Source organism: Spinacia oleracea, chromosome 3 (assembly GCF_020520425.1).
Source record: "Spinacia oleracea cultivar Varoflay chromosome 3, BTI_SOV_V1, whole genome shotgun sequence".
Taxonomy (NCBI): domain Eukaryota; kingdom Viridiplantae; phylum Streptophyta; class Magnoliopsida; order Caryophyllales; family Amaranthaceae; genus Spinacia; species Spinacia oleracea.
Window position 1 is genome coordinate 77,200,884 of NC_079489.1, and position 27,669 is coordinate 77,228,552.

The 27,669-nt window shown below is 41.0% G+C and overlaps 1 protein-coding gene and 1 pseudogene across 1 annotated transcript; both read right to left on the reverse strand.

Moving 5' to 3' along the window:
- Positions 1–239: 239 nt before the first annotated feature.
- Positions 240–4,158, reverse strand: LOC110799860 (L-ascorbate peroxidase 5, peroxisomal-like; annotated as a pseudogene).
- A 2,819-nt stretch (positions 4,159–6,977) lies between these two features.
- On the reverse strand, positions 6,978–18,287 carry LOC130469793 (uncharacterized). Its single transcript, XM_056839273.1, has 5 exons — positions 17,998–18,287; positions 17,711–17,901; positions 17,136–17,635; positions 7,290–7,461; positions 6,978–7,058 (listed from the first exon to the last, which is right to left on the reverse strand). Exons 1-5 carry the CDS (start codon positions 18,152–18,154, stop codon positions 6,978–6,980), a joined length of 1,101 nt encoding a protein of 366 aa, XP_056695251.1. The 5' UTR covers positions 18,155–18,287.
- Between the last annotated feature and the right edge of the window lie 9,382 nt (positions 18,288–27,669).

The window sequence follows — 27,669 nt, forward strand, 5'->3', positions numbered from 1 at the left end:
ATTCTCATCAAAGATTTACTTTCCTTCAAACCTCTCATAACCAAACCCCCTTAGCTCGTAGACTGAAGTATTAAAAATCATATTACTCCGTAGGAGGTACGTATACCCATCTATAGGACTATAACAAATTTTCTACTAAAGATCGAAGCTTAACTAATAATCAAAATAAAAGACTTTACATGATTAACGATATCAATTAGGCATGCAAAAAGATGCATGGAAAAACAAAGTGAAGCAAATATAAAACTAAAAATATATTAGTGTTTGTTATTTATTTATAGCATGCAGGGAGGGCAGGAAGGCTGATTTTCTCCAAGCAAGTTCCTGTCACGTACAGTTTCCCCGTTACTACTACAACTTTAATTACATAATAAACGAGTATATATAACAAAGTAAAACGTTACAACTTAATTATTCTTGAGGCCATCACATGAACTCAAAGATATTAATTCCCATCACGTACTCACTCAGTCACGTAGACTGTTACAGTTAACAGCCGTATATATGGGCATATTATATGTATCAGTAGCCGCCTGGGCAGCAACCATTTCCAACTGCATAGGGTCGAGCATATCCGTATTGCATTGGACAGCCTCCGTTTTGGACAACGTAGGATTGAGCACCACACTCAACCTCGTCGCTGCAGCTGTTACTTTCATATAGGTTGGATTCCGGATGATTAAGCCCTAGCAGGGACATCTTCTTGTGTGATTCTGCATAATCTCTGAAGAATGCTCTTTGATCCTGTACGTCATTTGCTGCTTGTTAGTTTAAACATTACTACTACACTTGTTAGTTATTATCAAGTATATATTGTCTTGTTAATTGTGACTTTCAAGACACAAGGTAGGTAAGTACCATATGTCACCATCTCCACCAAGTAAGCTTGGTAAGCTAGCTAATATAGTTTAATTAAATTAAGGTCATTAATTTGTGCATATATATATTAAGTAAGAGGACATACCCTAGCGTAGAGATCAACAAAGGGACGGAAACGAGGGTCAGTTAAGAGAGCCTTATCTGTTGGAAATTTCACCAACCCTGGAGTATCACCCCTCAGTAGCTCTCTGATCATACAAATACACACAGTACACGATAAGATAGCTATTACAAATTTACAATAGATATGAAACTTTGTTTTAGACTCGTTATATTATCGATCTTACTGTGAACCATATTATACACAACTTATTCTTACATACAAATATCTAATTAATATTCTTACACAAAGTAGGAGTTATCAAACGTCAAAGGGTTTCGAGTGAAATCGCCGTCAAACCCTGATCTGTCCTTGTGTGCTCCACCCTTCACATTCCAAACATATATGCATATCAAAACGCAAACCTATAAGTATTTTTTTTAAAATTTATACTTCCACTAGTTTACTTTTTATTATTGCACAGCTTCAGTGCAACCAAATTAAAATTCAAAGCAAAGTCAATCTCACCAGTGCGTGGGCCCCAGAAAGTACAACGATATCCTTGTCATTGAGGCCCATTCGATAAAATACGGTTCTCAGATGATCCGCTCCTAAAACCCATAAAATCACATGGGTTAGATATTGCTAATATTATCCTATTGTGTAAGAATATTAACTAGTGGATACCTCTTCTAGGGTTTGGGATATTGTCTTGGTCTGCAACATCAGCATCCTATTTGAAAGATGACAATTATTAGGCACATCGCACATACTCCGTATATATATGCTGTTTATATATTTGTCACAAAAAGCCTAAAATATTGTGCATGAGCATTACAAAGTTAGCAATACTCACAGCTCGACCTGGAACAAAATCAATAGCAGGACCTCCGGTTACTTCTACTGCAACAATTCCAGCTAGCTGAGAAAACCAGTAATGAACAACAAAAATCAATTTTTTTTGTTGGAAAGTTCAAAATATATTTTGTGTTGGAAAAAACCTACTCGTAATTCCTCGTTTAGAAATACTCACAACGTTTAAACTTTTTACACTATTCACATATTTTACTTTAACAATTGTTGATGATTTATATGTTAGATAAAACATAATAATGTGAGATTTTGTTAGATTTGTTTCAATGCGTGTTCTCAAAATATCAACTTTTTATAATTTAATATCCCTTATTTTATCTCTAGTTTCAAAAAGTAAATCTTATTGTATCTCTTTTTGGACTGCAGTTGAATTTAAAAGGCCGAGTTATCCCGGAAAATTAAAATAATTTTGTGAAACAATACCTTCAAGTTTGGTGATTTCGTAAATTGTTTTCCGATACTCCCTCCGAATCTAAATGTTTTTCCCATTTTTCTTTGACACACATGTCAATGCACATTTTACATCGTTAATATCTCTAGTAACGTATTATTAAAAATTATTAAATTTTCATATTGTTAAAGTACTCGTGGAGAGAATCAAACAAGATCCCACATGACTATGTTTTTTCTTATATATTGAACGTAATTCATAAGATTATCTTCCATTGTGAATAGTGTCAAGTTTCTAAATGGAAAAACATTTAGATTCAAAGGGAGTAATATTTTTCATCGAGTATTTCTTCTATTTCTTTAAATATATTTGTTCATTTGTATATTAAATAGATTTGTCAAATAGATTTGTTCACAGACAAAAAACATTAACGACATACGTCAAATGGCATTGTTAGTCAAATAACTAAACTTATAAGATAGTTAAACGGCAAAATTTAATATTGTTTTTTAAAATATAGCAATTCACAAAACCTCTACACTTAAAGATAATATTTCAACAAATTTCCTAGTTTTTTACTCGTCTGCCCCTCTAAGCCCACTTGGTAGACTCGTCTTAACAATCAAAATATGGCTTCTCCCTAGCTTAGATGCATCCTTAAAGATGCATAGTTTACCTGATAAAGGTCAGCATATGTAATATCAGGGTGTCTACGCTTGATCGGCTCTGCACAAAGGGGGAAAATAAAAAAAAACAATAAGTTATCCTCCAAATAGTAGTTGTAGACTTGCTGGTGAAATAGATAGACGTTTAGTACCAAATAGCTAGTGTAGACTTTGCACGAAATAATTATTACCCAGAAAATGTATTTGTGCTTAATAAGTAGAGAATTTTCCATCAAAAAATGTAGTAAAATTGATAAGCTCACCACAAAATCTAACAGCAGTTTCTATGCCCTTGTTTGGGGTGCGGTTCAACTCCTGAGCTAACCTAACTGAACCATTTGCACCACCTCGTTTTGTTGCTGCATCATAGTCCACTGCATCGTGAAATCTACAACACCAAAACCAAGTTACTCTTTGGAAATATAATAGCCCACTCGGGTTCCCTACACAAGTGTGGATAGGGGATTGTCCAACCTTAGTAGAGGATGTAACTGCATCTGATTTTTATTTACTTAATCATGAAAAAATGAAAGCTAGTGGCCGGAGCCGTTTCCTTAAATAAAAAACACATCGATTTTGTCACATACGTTTAAATAGTTGGGTTAGTATCTGTGAAAATTAAATTGATATTGTAAAATACTACGGAGTCGGAATACAAATACGGAGTAGCATGCAGTCAATAATATTATTTTTTGGTACGAATGAGGTATAACGGCAATACAAATTACAAATGGGTTTGGAAAAATTTGAACCTGTCATTTATTGTAGATTTGTACACATGCCCTCGGTCTTAACCAAAAGGTTAAGATTTCATTAGTACAGTTAGACTCCATTATATTCGATATTTTTTTTGGTATATTCGACTTATTTTGAGTGAATTTATATTATCTAAATTTATGTGAAATTATCTGGTTTATCTAAACTGAAAAAAAAGAAGAAGTTATTTTTGTATATAATAAACATAATATATGATTTTTTTTTTTCATGAACTTATTTTGTCTGAAATAAGTCCAACACACTTTGTCAATAATATGGTACTAAACTACCAAAGACTTGTAAAATTAGTCAGTTTAAGAGATAAATAAAGAAATATCGTGGTATGTTAAATAAAGAGAGAGAAGTTACGAGAGGCGGAGGAGGATAGGAGCAGAGTTGTTGTTGTCCTGGACGAGAGAACGGTGGAGGTCTCGACGAGCTGCCTCAATTACCCTCCGATAGTTTTCATTCACAATTGGTACTCTTCCCATTTTGGAACTTGATCAACACAAATGTATTATTACTCGTTTTGATTTGTTTTGAATTCTTATTTTTGCTCATTCATCTCTATAAATAAGCAAAGGGGGGGAATATTTTAAAATATTATATGAATGTACCCAAAAAAATACTACTGGTACATGTGGGATTTAATTTGTGAGTGGTGCACGAATATGCAACTTTTTAAGTGTATGCTCAGATATTCATATTCTAGTTCCTCGAATCCAATCACATTAATGTTGATACCAAAGCAAAGATTCTATCCCAAAAAAATTTGTTTTTTTAAAAATTTTATTACTCCCTCCGTCCCTTAATACTCGCACCGGTTTGACCGGTGCGGAGTTTAAGACATTTAAATTGACTTATTAATTTAATGGGTGTTAGTTTATAGTGGGGTATTTTTTTAATATAGTTAGTGGAAAATGGGTAAGAGGTGGAGAGTAGTGAGTGGGGTGTGAATTTTTAAATGATTTTTTGTAGGGAATAGGGGTGTAGGTGGGGTTAGTAAGTAAGTGTGAGAAATAATATAATATTGGTATAAATTTCCATTTATAGGAGCGGTGCAAGTATTAAGGGACGACCCGAAAAGGAAAGCGGTGCGAGTATTAAGGGACGGAGGGAGTATTTAAGAAAATTAATTACTCGTAGACAATAATTACTAATCACACATATAGAGAAAAATGTTGAGTTATTAACTACTCCCTCCGTTCCTAAATGAGTAATTGTCATTGACCACTTGTGCAGTATGAGGGAGAGGCGGGACTAGATGTTTTATTTGTCTTGTAAATAGAAACATTTACTCCATATATTTAACTTGAAAATATCAACTCGAATACATTTTAATTGTTGAAACTCTCTTAAAAATATTATTCCTCTTGGAAATAATTTAACTTTCTCGTATTCTTAAGCATGTTTTATATTCCTCGCATGATTTTATAATAACAACCAATAATTTATAACAACAAATTATGTTATCAAAGTGAAAGTTAAATCGATAATAAAAAAGTGGCAATTAAAAATAACGGAGAAAGTTAGTTAAAGCGACAATTAAAAAGGAAAGGAGATTAGCTAATACGAAGTACTCCCTCCGTCTCTTTTGTTCTTTACGTTTGGCATTTTTCACGCGTTTTAACGATATTAATTTGCATCTAGATTCCTCAATTTTTTTATTTAAACAAGATAAATTACGTTTATTTATAATGTTTTCAGTTTTTCACTGTTATCAAAATTATGATATTGGGAAATGAGAAAATTTTAATGAATTTAATTGGTTAAAATAATAATAGGACACAAATTTTAATAGAATACTAAGTCATTTATGTGATGATATAAAAGAAAATGTAAAGATAAAATACCAAAAGCGGAAAATGTAAAGAACAAAAAGAGATGGTGGGAGTATGTTATAACTTATAACCACTGAAATCATGGTTCGGAAGATAAAAATTGAAATCATAGATGCAATTAATATCCGGGTCCCAAGATCAATTTGGTAGAGGAACTAAATTCGATCAAATCGAATCCAATCCTGTTATAGATAAAAAAAACTAAACTATTCAACTTTGTTCAATTATACACGTTCATAACTAAAGCCAAAACAATAAAAACAATTATATTGATACATTATTTGTGCCAAATTTATTGGCTAGCCAACTTTATCAACCCACTAACGTAGAATCAAATTCTAATTGACCTTTGTTATTGGTATCTTATCTATTGTTTCCTTTATTTTTCTAGAAAAACAGATAATTTTGGTAAATACAATGATACCGATTAATTATTAGTAATATGTGTCGGTAAATAGAAACCGAACTATGCATACTCCTATTTGCTTTGAACTCCACGAACTATTTGGCCAATTGAAACTTCGTATTATAAATTTACAGTCGACAATGAGTGAAAAACTAAAAACAGCTAACGTTAAATATTCACTTAAGCTTATTGTTATCCCAAATTCTTATTTACATGGGTTGTACGATAAATACGGTATACCGAAGTTAAAGTTAATGTAAAATGCTTAAATGTTACCCTTATATACGTAAAAGTTATCTATTTTTTACTGATAAATTTTTTCATTTTAATAAAAAATATTTCTTCAAAATCACTAATAATGTATAAATTTATCATTTAGCCCTTTAAAATGTTTATCTATCAACTTATTTTTTAATAATATAAAAATTAGAGAAAATTGGGTAAAGGTTAGAGAAAACTGGGTAAAAATTAGGTTGGTGTATAATAAATTTATTGTATGCCTAGTGCATGCAATACCTTTTGTATTTTTATTAGCCTTCCACTGAAGGAGGTCCAAGCTCAGAGGGAAAAGAGGAGAGAGAAAGAGTTTTCAATATTACAAATGTATATTACGAGTTATGTAAAAGGAATAGTACACCTTATATTAAATACTAATTCTCTAACAAACTCTACTAACAAACTCTCTAACCGCAAAGATGAGTTGGCATCTCTTCTTTGTATTATTTGGGCTGACCCCTAACAACTCTAATGGGCTTGACTAGATGATTCAACATCCCCCTCAAGCTAAGGCTTGTTTCAGACATGCCTAGCTTGGACTTGAGCAAGCATAATTGTGGTGAAGGCAGGACCTTTGTGAATATCAACAAGTTGTAACTTTGTTGGCAAATAGGATAACTGAAGCAAACGTTCTAGTACTTTCTCATGAGTGAAATGATAATCTATCTCAATATGTTTTGTACGCTCGTGATAGATAGGATTCTTGGCAATTTACAATGTTGATTGGTTATCACAATGAAAAGTGATTGGTCGTAAATATTTGATACCAAGTTCTTCAAGTAATCGAACTAACCAACTAACTTGAGAGATTACATATGTCATTGCCCTATACACAACCTCAGAGGTAGATTTACTCACAGTCGTTTGCTTCTTTGACTTCCAACTTATTGGTGAATTTCCCAGCAGCATTAGATAACCAGGTATTGATCTTCTAGTATCACAACAACAGGAGCAATTGGAATCAGAAAGTACTTATAATTTTAACTCATCGCTTGCCTTCTGTTTATACCATATCCTGCTGTTGCAGCAACATATCTTAGACCATGTATTAATGCCTCAGCTCATAATGTGGTTGTCCAGGCTGATGCATGAATTGACTCAGAGTTTACACATTGAATGCCAAGTTTGGTCTAGTGTTGGTCAAGAAACTTAACTTGCCAACCAGATATCTATATGTTTCTGCATCTTGAAATACTTCACCCTCCTCTGCTGACAGCTTCAAGTTCAGTGGTAACGGGGTTGCAACGGGCCATAGATCAGTTAAACCACTATCATGTAGAAGTTCTTTAGTGAATTTTCCTTGAGTTAAGGTTATTCCGTCTAAGGAACTACTTCTATCCAAAGAAAATAATGCAATATTCCTAGATCTTTAATACTGAAAACCTTATCAAGATGACACTTGAGGTTGTTAATAGCATTGTGATCCGTACCGGTTATTGTTGCACCAGTACATTGCTTAAGGATATGTTACTGCTAGCTTGCTTAAGCATAGCCTTACATTGCTTAAGCATGTAAGGACAATAACTGATTCCACGTAGACCGATCCCAAGGTAATGTGAGAGCCGAATTTCTTGATTAAAAGTGAGTAGTCATTCTTGGATTTCTCAAACCCTTGCATCTTCAACTCATATACAAACTTCGAGAACCATTGTCTGCTAGCTTGCTTGAGTCCATACAAGGATTTCTATAACTTACAAACCTTATTTTCTAGATTCGGAATTCCATCAGGGATCTTCATATATATACCTCCTCATGTAAATCACCATGGAGAAATGCATTGTTAACATCTAATTGGTACAACTTCCACCATGTGCTTGCTGCTAAAGTAATGATGCTCCTTGTTATAGTCATCTTAACTACAGGCGAAAAAGTGTCTTCAAAGTTTACTCATACTTCTGGTTGTATCCCTTTCCAACTAATCTTTTTTGAACCTCTGTTGACCCGTCAGCCTTCCACTTCACTTTAAAGACCCACTTAAGCCTAATTGATTTCTTGCCCTTTGGTAAGTCTAAAATATCCCAAGTGTTGTTCTTATCCAAAGCTTATAACTCCTTTTCCATTGCAGGAATCCAGTTATTCCTTACATGCTTCAGCATATGTTACTGGTGCAACAATCTGTGTGATTTGTGAAGGAAATAATGCCCTTGGGCCAAGTTTGCATTAATGCTAATTCTAATAAATGCGGTTCAGTATTAATTAACAAGTTAATAATTCAGTGAAATTAAGTAATCTGAATGCCTAGCTAGAGGCCGCTTCAGTTCAAGTGGAATTAATGATATTAATCCACAGCTTACTCTTCACTGAACCCGTAGGGTCATACAAATAGTGCGTGAACGGGTCAAGTATTTAGGTGAATATAATATTCAGTAAATACTCTATTATGGACATTTGGAAAATTATGGATCTTGGTTCCAGTGGAGCTGAAATCATCAAAAGGCAAAGAAAAATTATTTGTTGGAAATGAAGATGACGGAAACAATATGGTTCATGAAGGAAATATATATATTATCGAAGTCGAAGATATTGCCGGAAACGGAAATATGGTTCGTTTTTAAAAATATTAACGGGAATAGAAATATTGTCGGAATCGAATATATTGCCAGAAAGGGAAATATTACCGGAATCGAAAATATTTTCGAAATCGGAAAATATTGTCGGTGTCGGAAATATTATCGGAAACGAGAATATTGTTCGAATCGGAAATAAATTCCGGAATCGAAAAACGAATCGGAAACACGACGAGCGATTGCTCGACGAGCAAGCCCGCAAGGCGCTAAGCAGCGAAGATGGGCCAGCAACGCCTAGCGTGGAATGCGAGGGTAGCATGGGTGACAAGCAGCAGCAGCGTGGGTTTGGTGCCACGCGTATCACAGCCTCGTGCACTTGTTGGCTTGGGCGCCAAGTCTACTTGCGCAGCAAGTAGCTTGGGCCTCAAGCTAACCGCTTTTCTAATCCTACGTAAACCAGAATTTTAGGATAAATCTAAAACTAATAATGTTTGATTATTTCTAAAATACTAAGACTTTAAGATTAACTAGAATCCTAATTCTAATGGATTTAGTAAATCCAATCTTAGTAGAATATTACTACTCTATTTCCTCCCCTATATATATGTGATCCATGATCACAAATATATATAGAATGTACAACACACATTGAATTCAACCGAGTTTAATATTTTTCCTATCACTTATTGTGAGTTTCTGAGTGCACATAAAACCATAGATTATATCTTAGTTGGTTGAACCTAAGGCGGATCTAAACGTGATGTGGACTATCTACAGAGGGGCGATATTTGGAGCTCTATACTTGTTTTTGTTTGGTACGGGAACAACTAGGGAAGGCACGTGTTGTGGGCAAAATTACCATGCCTTCGTGCACCAATGAAGATGTGACACCTGGCACGTATTGCGCCCCCTAAGCAGAAATCATGCAAAGTCTACTCCGGGGCATGAGTATTAATCTAGGTATCTACAATGTATGTATTTAAGTATGTATAAATGTACGTATAAGACCTATACATGGAAAAGGGCTTAATTAGTATGTATCCCAAGTGAATTACTAAGCACAATAGGCCCAAATAGCCCACTATTGCTACAGGGGATCAGAGAATTGTAAGGAGAAAGGACACGTGTCCTTCTCCCATTCCCCAGCCAATCATGTAAGGGGAATATTAGGTCATTCCCACAAAAACCTAGTACTATAAATATTCCCACTTCCCTAGAAAAAGGGGTCACAATCAATACATTCTAGAGCAATTGCTGCTCTGCCTTCTCTCTACTTTCTCTCTCTATAAAAATACAATCTTGTTTAATCTTTAAAAGTTACCAAGAAACCTCCAAGGTATCTCACCGGAAAAACCCCACAACATTTGGCGCCGTCTGTGGGGAGGTACGGTAACATGGAAGATCAACGACTGGACAACGATGCTGGGCGGCCTACGCACGTAGAGCGGCCACCCCTCGAAAGAGAAATGCCGACTGAACATCATACGCCGGCCACAAGAATCACTGAAGATGCCGCACGTACATTTGCGGCCGGGCACACCCCTCGTCACACTGCCGAGGTAGAGGTGCTCAGCGAGGAGGACGACCAGGCCAATCGCACCCCTCCTGGAGGACACCTGGATCCTCGGGTGGATACGGTAATAGAGGAGAACCCTGATATGCCTGTCTCTGTGGGTGCTCTTCGGGCTATTTTGGCTGAGTTCCAAGCTGATGTGGGGAAGACAGTTAATGCTGAGGTACAGAAGAGTATGCTGATTTACACCACTGCTGTGGCTGCAAATCATGAGAGGCCGGCAAGCAATAGGCCAACACTTTCTTTGCGCCCCCCGAATGTCTGGACCAGGCTGACAGGCGAGGACCTAAGGAGACAGCCGCCAACAAGTCAGCCCAATCAGGCAATGTCTTACCTACCACGCCGAATGCCACGGCGGCTGATCGGAGAAACGTCCCGAGGACGTGAGCAGCCACGCGCAGAGCAGTTGCCCGACTCTGAGTCTGAACTTTCTGACACTGGGTCAACCCCCGTCATGCCGGATAGACCTCTCCCTCATCCAACTTATACGCATCTGAGCCAGGCACGTCCAGGGGCCACCCGTCCAACCCGTCAAACTCGCGGACGCGAGTCCTCCCTGCGGCTACCCTACTCCAGGCGTCAAGACCCTGTATATCACATTCAGGAGGGGGTGTCCAACATGGCCCTAGGGCACACCACCCCTTTTGCAGACTCCATCATGAGAGCCCCGAGGGAACCCAAAGTCAAACCGCCCAACATTGATGCTTACGATGGTACCACAGATCCGGACATGCACCTCTTGGTTTACCGGCATCACATGTATGTCCAAGGAACAACTGACTCAACCTGGTGTAAGTATTTTCCGGGCACACTCAAAGGAGTAGCCTCTAAGTGGTTCGAGAGACTTCCAGCCAGAACTATTCGCTCTTTTTCGGAGCTCGAGCTATTGTTCTCTACTCGGTTCATGGCTCACAAGGAAGAGAAGAAGACGAGCATGCATCTGAGTAGGATTCAGCAAGGGAAGGACGAGTCCCTGAGGAGTTATGTGAAGAGATTCAATCTAGAGGCAGGGCAAATTCCGGATTTGCCAGATGGTGTTGCATTCGATAACTTCATTCGAGGGCTTAAAAAGGGCTCTTTCAAGTTTGATCTGGTAAAGAAAAGCGTCCGAACAATGGCAGAAGTGCTGGATGAGGCGGAGGCCTTCATTCATGCAACAGAGATTTGCAGCGTCCCGAAAGACCCCAGAGGAAGTGATATCGCCGAGCTAGCGGCAAAAAAGGAGAAATTTGAAAAGAAGAACCGGCCTAACGGGACGTGGGCTATTTCAAAAGAATCAGACAGGGCTCCCGGAGCGGCAGGTCAGAAACGGCCCAGAACTTATGATCGGGAGCGATTCGAGTATAACACAGACATGTACACAATCCTGATGGACGTCGGGTCCAAATATGACATTGATCGTCCATTTCCCATGAAGTCACCACCAGAAAGTAGGGACCCCAAACTGTACTGTCACTTTCACAGTGACATTGGGCATGACACCAATGAATGTAAGAGCTTGAAAAGGGCATTGGACGGCCTAGCCACCAAGGGGTTCTTAAAAAGTTATATCAGCAGGAACACGGGAGGTTCTGGCAAACCCTTCTACAAGAAAAACAAATCCCCTCCCTCGGAGGAAGATGGGAATCGTACCGACCCAGAGTGCGTGGCAGTCATCTCAGGAGGATTGGCCGCCGGCGGGCCGACCATGAGGGGCCAGAAGGATTATGCCAAGCGATTGGGGCAAGTGATGCTGTCCGGCAAGGCCACAGTTGACCCGTTTCCAAAAGTTGAAATCGGCGAGGCCGACCGTGGGAAAATCTCCACCCCGCATGACGATCCTTTGGTAATTGAGTTAAAAGTTGCTAACCTAAGGGTTAGGCGTATTTTGGTTGATACAGGAAGTTCGTCGGACATAATTAGTCTAGAGTGCTTGAATCGGCTGCAACATGATCCCTCAAAAATTGAGAAAATCCACTATCCCATTATAGGCTTCGGAGGTAGTGTCATCCACCCAGTCGGCATAATTACCCTTCCTCTGAGGATGGGAAATAAAAAGGAATCTCGGCAAATGGATGTCCGTTTTCTCATAGTGAAAGATCTGACGGCATATAACATCATCTTGGGGCGTCCCACGTTGAACAGGGCAAAGGCTGTCATTGTGACTCATCTGATGCTTCTTAAGTTCATTTGTGACGATGGGAGCGTCAGCACTATACATGGTGACCAGCAACAAGCTAGAGGTTGCTACCTAACCACCTTGAGTCCAGAAGCATGGGGGACGGGTGAAGAGAAAGGGACGTCGAGCAACAAACGAAAATGTGGTAACACGCAACCCAAGGTCGTCAAAGAAACATTAACTATCTCAGCAGGGCACATGGAAGAGAGACGCCCAGAGCCTGTTGGGGCCCATTTCAATGTGGTTTTAAACACAGACAAACCTGACAGAGTAGTGCCCATCGGGATTTCTCCTGACGACCCGCTGGCGGCAGAGTTGGTCCACCTTTTGAGAGAATTTGAAGATATCTTTGCTTTCACGGTGGACGAAATGCCGGGTATTGACCCTGCTGTGGCCGTCCATAAGCTGAATGTGGACCCAAACTTTAAACCGGTTCGTCAGAAGAAAAGGAACCATGGGGAAGATAGAAATCAGGCGGCAGCCGCGGAAATACAGAAGTTGATGGAGGCTGGGTTCGTCAGGCCTAGTCAGTACCCCGACTGGGTTGCTAACGTGGTCCTCGTCAAAAAACCTAATGGTACCTGGAGAATGTGTGTTGATTACACCAACCTCAATAAGGCATGTCCAAAGGACAGTTTCCCATTGCCCAAGATTGACCGGCTCGTCGACTCTACAGCGGGGCATGCCATGATGAGCTTTATGGATGCCTACTCAGGGTTTCACCAGATTCCGTTGTGGCCTGACGACCAGGAAAAAACGTCATTTGTTACTGAACAAGGCCTTTACTGCTACAAGGTGATGCCGTTTGGGTTAAAAAATGCACCGGCCACCTTTCAGCGTCTTATTAACACTGTGTTCATTAAGCAGCTCGGCAGGAATATTGAAGCTTACATTGACGATATGATCGTAAAAAGTAAGCTGAGGGCGGCGCACATAACTGATCTCAGAGAGACATTTGAGACTATTCGAGCTTACAACATGAGGTTGAATCCTAAGAAGTGTGTGTTCGGGGTGACGGCAGGCAAATTCTTAGGTTTCTTGATTGATGAAAGAGGAATTGAAGCCAACCCAGACAAAATCCAGGCAGTAATTGATATGAGCTCACCAAAGACAGTGAAGGAGGTCCAGCGGCTCACAGGTTGCTTGGCCGCCCTGGGCAGATTCCTTTCCAGGGCTGGAGACAAGTGCCACTACTTTTTTAGGTCTGTCAGAAAGAAGGCCAAGTTTGAATGGTCGGACGAGGCCGAGGCGGCATTGGTCAGATTAAAGGAGCACTTACACACCTTGCCTCGTCTTGTTAGTCCCTTGCTAGGAGAGACTTTGTACATGTATCTCGCCGTGTCCGAGCACTCGTTGAGTGCCGTTCTACTGACAGAGTTGGAGGGAATACAGATGCCGGTATACTTTGTCAGTCATGTTCTTCAAAATGCTGAAGTTAGATATCCTACAGTGGAAAAGTTTGGCTTAGCTCTGTTCATGGCCAGCAAAAAGCTCCGTCCTTATTTCTTAGCTCACAAAATAGTGATCTACACCGATCAGCCACTCAAACTGCCCTTCACAAAGCTGGAGGCGTCAGGACGAATGCTGAATTGGGCAATAGAGCTGAACGCCTTTGATATCACCTATGAGCCGAGGAAAGCTGTCAAGGGGCAGGCATGTGCCGACTTCATTGTTGAAATGACGAGGCCAGACTTTGCCAAGAATACAAGCACAGTGTGGACAGTGTATGTAGACGGCTCATCCACACAGAATGGATGTGGAGCAGGGATAATCTGTCACTCCCCAGAAGGAGATACTTTTGAATATGCTATGCGATTTAACTTCCAGGCGTCAAATAATGAAGCCGAATATGAAGCCCTGCTTTGTGGCATTAAAATGTGTAAGGCGGCAGGCGCCGAGGAGATTGTAGCACTATCTGACTCCCAACTGATTGTGAGCCAAGTTAATGGGACCTACCAAGCTAGGGATCCGACTATGGTCAAATACATGCAGGCCGTCCATCAGGAAGTAGAGCCACTGAAAAGTTTTGAAGTAAGGCAAGTCCCTCGCTCGAAAAATAACCAAGCTGATGCCCTGTCAAAGTTGGCAAGTTCCGCGTCTTGTGATACCCCTCGGCACGTGTTTTGGGAGGTAAAAGAGCACAAAAGTGTTGAGCAAATGGAAGTGGAAACTCTTGACAGAACGTCCACATGGATGGATGACATAGTAAACTTCAAAATGAATGGAGTCTTGCCCGAAGACTCAAGGGAAGCGGCAAAACTTCAAAAGAAATGTTCTTGGTTTGAAATGTGGAACGACACCCTCTACAAAAAGGCCTACTCCCGTCCTTTGTTAAGATGTGTAACACCTGAGAAGGGGCAGGAAATTCTAGAAGACCTTCATCAGGGGTTGTGCAGCTCGCATATTGGTGGAAGGGCTTTGGCTGAAAAGGCACTTCGAACTGGCTATTACTGGCCGACCCTTAAGGAGGACGCAATCTCACTGGTCAAGAAGTGTGACAAATGTCAGCGCTTTTCTCACCTAATACATCAACCGGCACGAGTTTTGACGCCCATTACAAGCCCAATTCCATTTGCTAAATGGGGGATGGATCTCCTAGGCCCATTCACGACCGCACCAGGAGGAAGGCGTTATGTCATCGTTGCTGTAGATTACTTCACCAAATGGGAGGAGGCAGAAGCGCTCAAAAACATAAAAACTGCTGATGTGAGAGCATTCATTTGGAAGAACATCATGACCCGCTTTGGGATTCCACAGGCTATCGTCTTCGATAATGGGCCCCAGTTTGAGACGCCTAAGCTGAAAGAGTGGCTGGCAGATCACGGTATACACACCTGTTTTGCATCAGTCGGACGACCCCAAGCCAATGGTCAGGTTGAGGCGTTCAACAAAATTATCTCTGAAGGAATGAAAAAGAAGCTTGACGAAGCCAAAGGTCTATGGGCTGATGAGCTGCCAAATGTCTTATGGTCCATCCGCACCACGGCTAAGAATTCAACCGGTGAAACACCCTTCTTGCTAGCCTATGGCGCCGAGGCTGTCCTACCCATAGAAATGTGTGAGCCAACGTTGAGAGTCATGCTGTATGACGAAAATGCTAACTGGGAGACAATGAAAGCAGCCTTGGACTTTCTGCCCGAGGTTAGAGGAAATGCAGCGCTCAGACAACAGCTGTACAAGATAAGGATGGCAAGAGAATACAACAAGAGAGTCTCTAATAGAGTGCTCAAAGTGGGAGATTTTTTCCTCAGAAAAATGGAGTCCACAGGACGAGCAAATGAACAAGGTAAGCTGACGCCCACTTGGGAGGGACCTTACGAGATCTATGATGAAGTTAGAGATGGAACCTACCGCATTCAAGACATGCAAGGCCGCCCTATTTCGCGCACTTGGAATGCCGACAATCTCAAGAAATATTTCTTCTAGATATGTGCTAAGCCTTGTCTTACTTACCACGATCCATTGCCCAAGGGGCGGCCTCTAATGGTCATAGTAGGGTAGTAATTACTTTTGTAACCGGCTAAATTCGCCTTGCAAAGTTATGAATAATACTACTCTATTTGTCTCGTAATATTTATTGCTTGCACAATGAATATAAAAATATACACTCCAATGCATAACCAAAGCCTAATTGTATGACGGCCTAAGAAGTGGCCCAGATTAGCAAAAACTCAGCAAGACTAATTGTTTGAAGCCTAAGAAGTGGCCCAGATTAGCACCAAGTTGTAGGCTGATCACCTATCCAACTCCCCTCCCAATATAAGCAAGCCGCTGGCCGACCAGTACAGCATAATAAGTGCCAGCGGCACGAATAAACTTAAATCGTAAGTTATTTGTTCAAAAGCCCAGCGGCATGAACAACTTTGAAACATAGGTTGTTCGCTCAAAAGCCCAGCGGCATGAACAACTTTGAAACATAGGTTGTTTGCTAAAAAGCGCGGCGGCACGCATGTTTGGCCGGCCAGTCCATTTGACGAGCATGTCTAGCGGCAATCATACCTATTGATTGACTTGCGCCAATCAATATCGTTATAGACATGCTCGCCAAAGAAGGCGACGACCACAGTGGGGCCTAGCACATGCTCAGTTGCCAGCGGCACCAACCACTTGGAAACAAAGGTTGTCCGCTCAAAAGTTCAGCGGCACGATTAACTTCGAAACAAAGGTTGTTTGCTCAAAGTTAGGCGGCACGAACGTTTGGCCGTACAGTCCATTTGACGAGCATGTCTAGCGGCAATCATACCTATTGATTGACTTGCGTCAATCAATATCGTTATAGACACGCTCGCCAAAGAAAGTGACGACCAAAGTAGGGCCTAGCGCATACTCAGTTGCCTGCGGCATCAACGTGCTTAGTGTACACTCGGTTGCACCTTGGCAATCATACCTATTGATTAAGCCTATTGATTAAGGAATAATCAAATTATGAAGAGCAAGTAAATGCGAGATAAGAGAAGCATCAAAAAACCTATTTACTTATAAAACAACGCCCGTAGAAAGGCGTGTAAAAGTAGCTCAGAATTCTTGACCAGAAAAAAGAAAGAAAATTGTTGTGTGCTCAGCAGGCACAATGATACAGACGCCATCAGCGCCAAAACTTTACAACATAATTGTTTTTGCCCTTAGGCACGGGAACGCTTGAATAAAATTTTAAAAAAAGCAGGAAAGGAAGCAAATCAGGGAGCGGCCGCATCATCCTCGTCATCAGATGATACAAACTCAGGGGGCGGCTGACCAAGACGTTCAGCAGCCAACACAGCGACACTGTGCTCCATTCGCCGCTGGAACCACCCAAGATCATACTCTGACATGTGGCTCTCCCAGGCGTGCTTAACAGCGTCCTTGGTCGCTTGTTCCCCCTGATCATAGGATTCCAGAAGACGCTCACGCAAGGTGCGAACTTGCGATCTGGCCGTCTCCAGCTCCCCACGAAGATGCTCGGCTTCCTCAGCCGCCTCTTTGACCTGAGGGTACTCCCGCAACTGGTCCTGAAGCGCCCGTATTTCCGCCGCCGCTGTCTTGGCCTCCTCGACCATTGCCACCATGTCCTTGTCCTGCGCCAAGATCTTCTTAAGCAGCTCGGCCTTGTCAGATCTCAACGCAGCCACCTCCTTCGCTTGAAGGTCTATGGTCGTCTGCATCTGCAGGCGGACCTCTTCAATGGACTTGAACGCATAGTCGCCATGGTGGGTGGACTCAGCCACCTGAGCTTTGAGCTCCTCAGCAGTGCGGGTCTTCCAACTCTTGCAGAATTCCATGCGGCAGAACAACTGCAAAAGAAGCTACATATTAGTAAATGACTCTAAAAGAGAAGACAAGTACAAGCAAGTTGGAAATAGACTTACGTCGAGAAGAGTGGCCTGGATCGCACCAAACTGGGCGTCAGTCTTGCGGCCAGGAAGAGAAGCAACATACTCTGCGGGGACGGCCTTAAAAACCTTGCGGCATATAGCCACCCTATCCTTTGACGAATAGTGGGGAGTAGCAGGTACGTTCTCGTCCTCGGCAGCAGCTGCATCCTTCCCTTTGTCTTTGGCTATAGGAAAAACAACGGCCTTAGGATGACGCGGAGAGTAAGAAGAACTGCCAGAGGAGGCTCGATACGTCTGAACGACGTTCGAATAATACTTACCGCCCGAAGACCTAGCTCGGCGGGCCACCTCCGCCGGTATCTGAGAGCGGACGTCGGCCGGGATTCCCGAAAGAGGGTCCTCCAGCTCGTCCGGATGCCCACCGAACCTCGATTTGGACACCAAGTCCACCACCAGAGACGGCTTGTCCACGCCCATCTCTTCGTCATCAGGGCATCCCCCCTCAGCAACCTTCGACTCGTCTTTCTTCACGAGACGGCGAGGTAGGGGTTTTGGCTTCTTGAAGGTACTCGGAGTCTCCGAGCCAGCCGGCACAGCTCTCTTCTTCAGCTGGGACAGAGTCGTCCCCTTCTTCTTCCCTGACGCCCTAGCCGCGTCCTTAGCTTGCTAAAAAAGAAAGGACAGTCAAATATTAGGCCTCGTCATCTATCGCAAGTCACTCACCATATAGTGGCTCTTCATTAAAAACGACGCCCATCTCAAAAATGACGAGGCGTACCTGATCAATCACAAGTCACTCACCATGTAGTGGCTCGTCATTAAAAAGGACGCCCATCTCAAAATGACGAGGCGTACCTCATCAATCACAAGTCACTCACAGAACAGTGGCTCGTCATTAAAAAGGACGCCCGTCTCAAAAATGACGAGGCGTACCTCATCAATCACAAGTCACTCACAGAACAGTGGCTCGTCATTAAAAAGGACGCCCGTCTCAAAAATGACGAGGCGTAGCTCATCAATCACAAGTCACTCACAGAACAGTGGCTCGTCATTAAAAAGGGACGCCCATCTCAAAAATGACGAGGCGTACCTCATCAATCACCAGTCACTCACAGAACAGTGGCTCGTCATTAAAAAGGACGCCCGTCTCAAAAATGACGAGGCGTGCCTCATCAATCACAAGTCACTCACAGAACAGTGGCTCGTCATTAAAAAGGACGCCCGTCTCAAAAATGACGAGGCGTACCTTTTCAATCACAAGTCACTCACAGAACAGTGGCTCGTCATTGAAAAAGGACGCCCGTCTTAAAAATGACGGGGCGTACCTTATCAATCACAAGTCATTAAATAGTGGCTCGTCATTAAAAAAGGACGCCCGTCTTAAAAATGACGAGGCGTACCTTATCAAGTGCAACACTCATATAAAAATGGCTCGTCATAAAAAAGGACGCCCGTCTCGAAAATGACGAGGCGTACCCTATCAACCACGAGTCACTTGTAAAAAAGGGGTGGGGGTGGCCCGTCTTAAAAGGTGACGAGGCGCACCTTGGCAACCACAGGAAAAACACTCACAAAGGGGCCCGTCATTAAAAAGTGACGAGGCCAACATTAGCAAACATGGGTCACATGTCAGGATATCGGCTCGTCACTAAATAGACGTCCACTATAGACAATGGACGGAGGAAGCTTAACTTGCAAAAAACAACCTAAGAGAATACTCACCTTCTCCTCCAACTCGGCCTTGGCTTTCTGCATCTTGGCCTCATAGATGTCCGCCATCCAATCGGTCATATCGCCTTTCCCGGTATCCGCCGCCGACAACTTTCTCATTCCTTCCTCTGAGAACAAAAGAAATCCAAAGTTAGAAAAATGAATAAGACCAAGGCAGAGCGGCACATAAATTGGCATACAACCTCGAGTCATGGAATATCCTAAGCCTACGGCCGCTAGAAAAGCCTCGTTCCGAAACTGGCTAATGTGCGGCAACCACTCGGCCGGCACATGGAAACTCTTATCCACTGTTAAGTGGTAAGTGTTGGCCCTGAACAGGACCATTATCTGATCCCACTCTTCGGCAGTAAGGGGTGGAAGGGGCTCGTCACGATCCATGAAGTTGGCGTTGCAGTTCCAACGGCTCATTCGCTCATACATCTCCTGGTCGTCCGTGTAAAACACGACCCACCTCTTCCTCCACATATGCCACTTGCTGAGCTTGCCGACCACTGTCTGGTAGGTACCACGGCTGCTCAGATTAAACCACCCTTTGGCGGCACTGGGGGAACGAGAGAGGGAGACCAGATGCAGAAAGGCGTTGAAGGACGGCTCCACGTCGTTCAGCGCACATTTGGCAATGTAGCCGAAGATATCCGCCCATGAGTTGGGGGTCAGCTGGGCCACCCCAATATTAAAACCATCTAACACCTCCACAACGAATGGGTGTGGAGGGAATCTCATGCCGAGTTTGATTGACGCTGCATACACAGGGAATTCTCCCTCGGCAAGCAGGCTGACGGTCGAGTCCAGACCGGCCGGCACGCGCATTTGGTACCCTTCCCCCACGCAGAGGTCATCCCTCATCTTGGCTCCGTGCCTGTCTAGCCACCGCATCCAGCCCACGTCTGGGTGAATTTCTGACGGAAGCAATTGGGCCTCCTCCCGTCCTCTGGGCCTAATAAGCTGGGGAGCAGCTTCTTGCTCCTCGGCGGCCGATGACAATGGAGCGACGCTTGGCTCCCCCACTGCCTGGCTCGCTGTACCCTCCGACGAGCTTGCCGCCTGCTCCCCCGCCTCGACGTACTCGTCGATCTCTTGAAAGAGTTCGGCAAATTCTTCGTCGACTGCCGAGGCGGTGGAAGAATATCTCTCCCTAGGAGGTGTCGATGCTCCTTCCCGCAAGCGCAGGCGCGTAGGATCTGCCGTTTGCTTGGTTCTAGCCATGCCTTCTGCATAGTGAACGAAGCACGGCTTAGGGGTGACCAACAATGAAGAAAAAGACGCGATTGGACGTCCGCCCCGACAAAAGATGAACGGCGCAAAAATCTTAAATAAAACCTTTAAACCCTTACCTAGTACTAAGAGGTCGGCCGCTAACAAAGAGAAAAATGACGAGTGGATAACAAAAACAAGAAAGGCGAAAACTAACCTTGAAAGATCTGCGAAGTACTTGGTGAAGAACAGGATGAGTATCGCGAAGAACGGGATGAATTTCGCGAAGAACAGGATGAGTTTGACGAGGAAAAGGATGAGTCTCGTGGTGGCCGGAAATCGCCTGATGGTGGTAGGAACACGCCGGAAATCGCCTATGAGAGCTCTGTGAAAACGAAATGTAAAAAATATGAAATTTACCCCCCCTCTATATATAGGGAGGGGCAAAATAGAGAAAGGTGACACGTGTCACCCCCTCAACACCTGACCCAAAGATGAAGATGCAAATCAAAGATCAAGAAGCGATACCCGGAAAGTGTTTCCAGAAATGCCCTTCTTGAGGGGCAAATGTTGTGGGCAAAATTACCATGCCTTCGTGCACCAATGAAGATGTGACACCTGGCACGTATTGCGCCCCCTAAGCAGAAATCATGCAAAGTCTACTCCGGGGCATGAGTATTAATCTAGGTATCTACAATGTATGTATTTAAGTATGTATAAATGTACGTATAAGACCTATACCTGGAAAAGGGCTTAATTAGTATGTATCCCAAGTGAATTACTAAGCACAATAGGCCCAAATAGCCCACTATTGCTACAGGGGATCAGAGAATTGTAAGGAGAAAGGACACGTGTCCTTCTCCCATTCCCCAGCCAATCATGTAAGGGGAATATTAGGTCATTCCCACAAAAACCTAGTACTATAAATATTCCCACTTCCCTAGAAAAAGGGGTCACAATCAATACATTCTAGAGCAATTGCTGCTCTGCCTTCTCTCTACTTTCTCTCTCTATAAAAATACAATCTTGTTTAATCTTTAAAAGTTACCAAGAAACCTCCAAGGTATCTCACCGGAAAAACCCCACAACAGCACGCATCACATAGTATGTATACTAAATTATGTTAGTTGATTATGTGGCAATTAATTTGGATGCCTGGCTTTATGGTTTTTCCGCATGAATTATATTGTTCATAACCTAACAGTGGTATCACGAGTCTCTAATTAATTTCATAATCAATTAACATGGATTAAATTTTATAAATTTGCAATGAATTAAAGGGGTGAATTAATTTGATGTAATTAATTGCAAATTCTGCAGCATTGTCATCATATCGTATTATCATACCGTTGTCGCGTTTTAGTTCTTTACCAGTACGTACAATTACAGCTCTGATCACTTCTGATCTTTCTAAGGGCGTATTGGGGATTGCTTCTTTGATCACAGGGATTTTCAGCAGTTTTGTCAATAATGATCGGAATCTTATATTTTAATAGTGTATTCCGCATGTAAACGGTGTTTTAAAATTTTGATAAAAATGTAATTTTCGAGCCGAACCCAGAATTCCCAAATTCGAAGCCTATCTATGACTTTTCGGAGGTTTTAGTCGAACGCAAAATTTGTAATTTTTATGATATTAAATTAAATATTTGCGAATCTTGTATGTAAATCTTGATTAATAATTGACCTACTGCATATGATTAACAATTTTATGTTTTAAATTCGTTAATTGTGCTACATAATTTGTAATTATAATTAATTTTTGTGAATTTCAAATAATTTGTTTTGATTTTCATAATTAATTGATAATTTAATTGAGCACCTAAAATATGCATCTTTAAAATTTATAACCTAGATTTTAATCCCTTGAAATCATGCAATCGGAAATTGTTTTAATTAATAAATTTTATTTTTCGCAAAATTTTATAATATAGTTTAATAGTTTGTCATAATATTGAAAGTGTAAGTTTTTTTAATTTTTATAAAGCATTCACGATCTTGCATGTACAGACAAGGCCGCAAGGGCCAAGAACGTACGAGTACCCTTAATGGGCGATAATGCCTAGCATGGGTGCACAACATACGAGCGACGGATGCTCGTGTTTTGCGCTGCATGGTGTGGCACGCAAGTGTGTAGGGGAGCGCGCGACACATTGGTGATGTGTGTGCTTCCTTGTGAGAGTGAAGCAAGGGGAGCAGACTTGTAGGGCGAGAGGCATGCGACACACTAGGGAGCTCCCGTGAGCGCTGCGCCTAGCTTCCATGCCCAGCGTGCGCAGGGGCGAGCCATCGAGCGATGGCTTGTGCCTCGCTGTTGCGCTGCTTACTGTGATGCTTGTGATACGATGCACTGCAACGACCAAGCGACGAGCAGGCCCATGGGCGCAGCACTAGTGCACGCGGACCATGGGTGCTGCTGGTGCGATGGCTTTGGCGAAGGATGGGCCACGCCCATGGCCTTGCCTTATCCCAAGGGTTCGTTTTAAATTTTTCGTTGAGCTACGAACTTAATTAATTTTAATTTCGTGCTTATAGTTTTTCTCGGAATTTAATTTTGTTAGTTTAATTATTACAATTAATTTTATACTATTTTTTTTTAATAAAACTAAAACCTTGATAAGTTATATTTAATTCATTTTAATCAACTAAAATTAATTTAAAGGATTTAAAATAAATATTTTATGAGTTTTAAATTTTTAATTAAATATGCGTTTTTGCGGTTGGACTTGGATAATCATTTTATGTTTAAAAATTAGTAAAGCATATAATTAATTTATGGTTTGAGTGGGAGCATTTTTCAATTAAGTTTTTGATTAGGTCCTTGTTCCTTTAAGGTTAACAACTTGATTAGAACTAATAAGGTCAAATAATAAGTAGATTATCGAGGCTTAATTAGTTGTTGCAAATATTTATGAGATGCGTTTTTTCTGCTAACTTGCTAAGTGGGTCATTCAATTATAAATGAATGGGTGAATGGTACATCACAAATATATTGTTTTGTAGGTTGTGGAAAGTAACTAGTATGACCCAAATAGGATAGAAAATATGGTATGCGTACCATTAATTTTGAATGTAAAATATGGTCTAATGCACCATAGTTTTTATTTAAATATGGTCTGCGTATCATCAATTTGTTGTAATTAGTTTATTTATTGCAAGTCCTGTTTGATGAAAATGGCGCCTCCCATGGTGAAATTCAAGAACAGAGTTTCCAAGCCATTTTCAAGATGGAGTTTGAAGTTGAAGCTTCAAGATGAAGTCGGGTCATACTAGATCACATTTAAATCTTATGCATGTTTTAAGATATTTATTGCTTTAAATATGTCTTGATATTATGCATGAGATTCAAGCCTGATTATGTTTCATGATCAAGCATTTTAATTAACTTAAAATCTTACCAACATAGTAAAAGCTTTAAGTTCCAAAATGTAAAATTGAGTTATAAGGTGTCATTCCAAAATACCACTTATTCTCACCTTTAAATCAACTAGTAATAGTTTTCCGCCATAGAGAGGTGTTACTTATTGATTTCAAAGGGGTAAAGGACACATGAGTTGTGATTACATGTATATTTTGGTTGAACTCAACGATATAAGTAAGGAGTCCTTTTATGTCGTGGCAAATGGGATAGGTTTCCTTAATAAGTCCTTAGACGTACCTATCAACCAAGAATGGTTTCTAGACTATTAGCGACGAATTTGCTTACCTAAAATGTTTTAGAATTAAGTCGAAAAATAATGTTCTTAATTCTTCAATGATTTTGAGGATCTTGGATTCATTTTATTCACACCCGACGGAACATATAAACTTGAAGAAATTGCTTAATAAATTTTGAATTATGCATGATTGCTTGAATTTCAGTTTATTACGAGCATGTATGAATGGTTATTTATTTGTTTATTCATTTTCAACTGTAGTTTTAATTATGGAAAACAATAATTCATTCAACATTCGGCCTATTCTCGAAAAGGAGAAGTTGAATGGGAAAAGCTTCCTTGACTGGCAAAGGAACTTGCAAATAGTTCTAATGTAGGAAGAGGCAATGCCCAAAGCCGCTGACGACGAGGTCACTCAGGCAGCCCTCAGTCGTTGCATTGATGCCAACAAGGATGTAAAATTCCTAATGCTTGCAACCATGAGTGCAGATGTACAAAAAACGTTCATTAACTCAGATGCTTTCACAATCATCAGTGAGTTGAAGAACATGTTCCAAGATCTGGCTCGAGTCGAAAGATTTAAGACTCACAGGAAAATTCTTGACACCAAACTCAAGAAGGGGGAGCCCGTAAGTCCACATGTTCTCAAGATTATTGGATTAATTGAGAATATGAGTAGGCTGGATTAGCAATTCTCTCAAGAAATGGTTGTAGACACCATCCTCCATTCTCTTCAAAGCGGGTATGATCACTTCGAACTGAATTACAGCATGAATAGTCTGGACAAAACGCTCAATAAACTTCATGGTATGCTGAAGACCACTGTATAGACGCTCAAAAGTGATAAGTAAGATGTGCTTTTGGTGCGTGGGGGAAAGTTCAAGAAATCTGGTAAGAAGAGGAACGCTAAGAAAGGTGGCAAGAAAGCCAGCTCGCCTAAGCATAGTGGCGTCACTAATTCTGAAAAGAAGAAAGTGAGCCAACCCACTTCTGAATCTGAATGCTTCTATTGTAAAAAGAAGGGGAATTGGAAGAGACATTGCTTGAAGCTAGAGGAAGATTAGAAGAACGGAACTGTCGTTCCATCTTCAGATATTTTTGTTATAGACTGTAAACTTGCATTTTCAACTTCTTGGGTATTAGATACAGGTTGTGGCTTACACTTATGTTCCAATCCACATGGACTAATAAGAAGTAGAAATCTGAGGAAGGGAGAAGTCGACCTACGAGTGGGAAATGGGGCAAGGATTGTTGCATTAGATGTAGGCACTTATTATTTGTCGTTGCCATCTGGAGTTTCGGAACTGGAAGAATGTTTCCATGTTCCAAGTATTACTAAAAAAATATCATTTCTGTTTCTTGCTTAGATGCTAAGGGATTTAACTTTGAAATAAAAGACAATAGTTGCTCGTTTTATTTTAAAGAGATGTTTTATGGATCTGCTAAATTAGTCAATGGACTTTATGTGCTAGATCACGACAAAAAGGTTTACAACATAAATACTAAAAAGGCCAAAATAAATGATTTAGATCTCACCTATCTGTGGCATTGTCGATTAGGCCATATTAACATGAAACGCATGGAAAATCTTAAGAAATAAGGAATTCTAGAGCCATTTAACTTTGAGAATTTTGGCAAATGCGAATCATGCTTACTTGGCAAAATGAAAAAGAAACCTTTCTCTAAAGTTGGAGAAAGGGAAAGTGATCTATTTGGATTAATCCATAAAGATGTATGTGGACTAATGAGTTCAAATGCTAGAGGTAGTTTCAGCTACTTTGTCAATTTTACTAATGACTTTGGTAGATATGGTTATGTCTACCTAATGAAGTATAAGTCTGAATCCTTTGACGAATTGAAGGAATTTCAGAGTGAAATAGAGAATAAACTAGGAAAGAACATTAAAGAACTGCGGCCTGATAGAGGCGGTGAGTATCTGAGCTATGAATTTGATGACCATCTGAAAGATTGTGGAATCTTGTCAGAAATGACTCCTCCTGAAACACCACAATGGAATGGTGTGTCGGAAAGGAGGAATAGGACCTTGCTAGACATGGTTAGATCAATGATGGGTCAAGACGAACTTCCAATAGAATTTTGGGGACATGCACTAAGCACAGCTGCACTCACACTAAATAGAGCTTCGTCTAAAGCTGTCGAAAAGACTCCATATGAGTTATGGTTTGGAAAGTCTCCAAATATGTCCTTTCTTGGGATTTGGGGTTGTGAAGTATACGTCAAACGATTGATTTCAGATAAACTTCAACAGAAATCTGAAAATGTATCCTTGTGGGATACCCAAAGGAAACAAAGGGGTATTACTTCTACAATACATCTGAGAACAAGGTGTTTGTTGCTCGAAATGATATCTTTCTGGAAAGACAGCACATTTCCAAAATGACAAGTGGGAGAAAAGTAGACCTCGGAGAATTTCGAGTCGAACAACAAACTCTAGAGAATGATCAGTATTACATTCAGGTTGAAGCTCATAGATCGTTAGAAGTATCTGGTGAGAATCAAGAACCAACTAGAAATGTTACCCCTCGTAGATCGCAAAGGTATTTGTCTCAACAAGAAAGATATGTAGGTATTTTTATGAATGAGAGCCATGAAATTCTATTACCGCAAAGCAATGAGCCTGCGACTTACAAACAAGCTATGACGAGCCCTAGCTCCAAGCAATGGCTAAAAGCCAAGCAATATGAATTAGACTACATATCTGAAAACCAAGTTTGGGATTTGGTCTATTTGCCAGATGGCTACCAAGCCATAGGAAGAAAATGGGTGTTTAAGTTGAAAAAGGACAAGGACGGGAAACTATAAGTTTTCAAATCTAGATTGGTTGCAAAAGGATACAGGCAAGTCCACGGTGTGGATTACGATGAAACCTTTTCACCAGTTGCAATGCTGAAGTCTATTCGGATAATGTTAGCAATGATTGCATATTACGATTACGAAATATGGCAAATGGATGTCAAAACGTCTTTCTTAAACGGCATGTTAACAGAAATTGTGTTTATGACACAACTTTAGGGTTTTGAGGATCCAAACAATGTTAAAAAGGTATGCTAGCTTTAAAAATCCATTTCTCGATTGAAGCAAGCACCGAGGAACTGGAATATACACCGAGAAATACCTTTGGAGATAACAAAGATGACTACTTTTCCCTAAGGACAAGTGGGAGACTATATAAAAAAAATTCCCTTGGTCTAAGCGAGAAAGGAATTCGGAAATTCACATTTTTCCCTAAGGACAAGTGGGAGACTGAATGAAATAATGTCCTTGGTCCAAGTTTGCATTTAATGCGTTTAATGCTAAGTCTAATAAATGCGGTTCAATATTAATTAACTAGTTAATAGTTCAGTAAGATCAAGTGATCTGAATGCCTAGCTAGAGGCCGCTTCAGTTCAA

Coding starts and splice junctions, on each gene's coding strand:
- LOC130469793 (XM_056839273.1), bottom strand. CDS start 18,154: ATGGGCGTGGACAAGCCGTCTCTGGTGGTGGACTTGGTGTCCAAATCG. Junction 7,462..17,135: donor TGGTTCCAGCGGCGAATGGA/GCACAGTGTCGC, acceptor TTCTTTGGATAG/AAGTAGTTCCTTAGACGGAA. Junction 7,059..7,289: donor CAGAAACATATAGATATCTG/GTTGGCAAGTTA, acceptor TTGTGATACTAG/AAGATCAATACCTGGTTATC.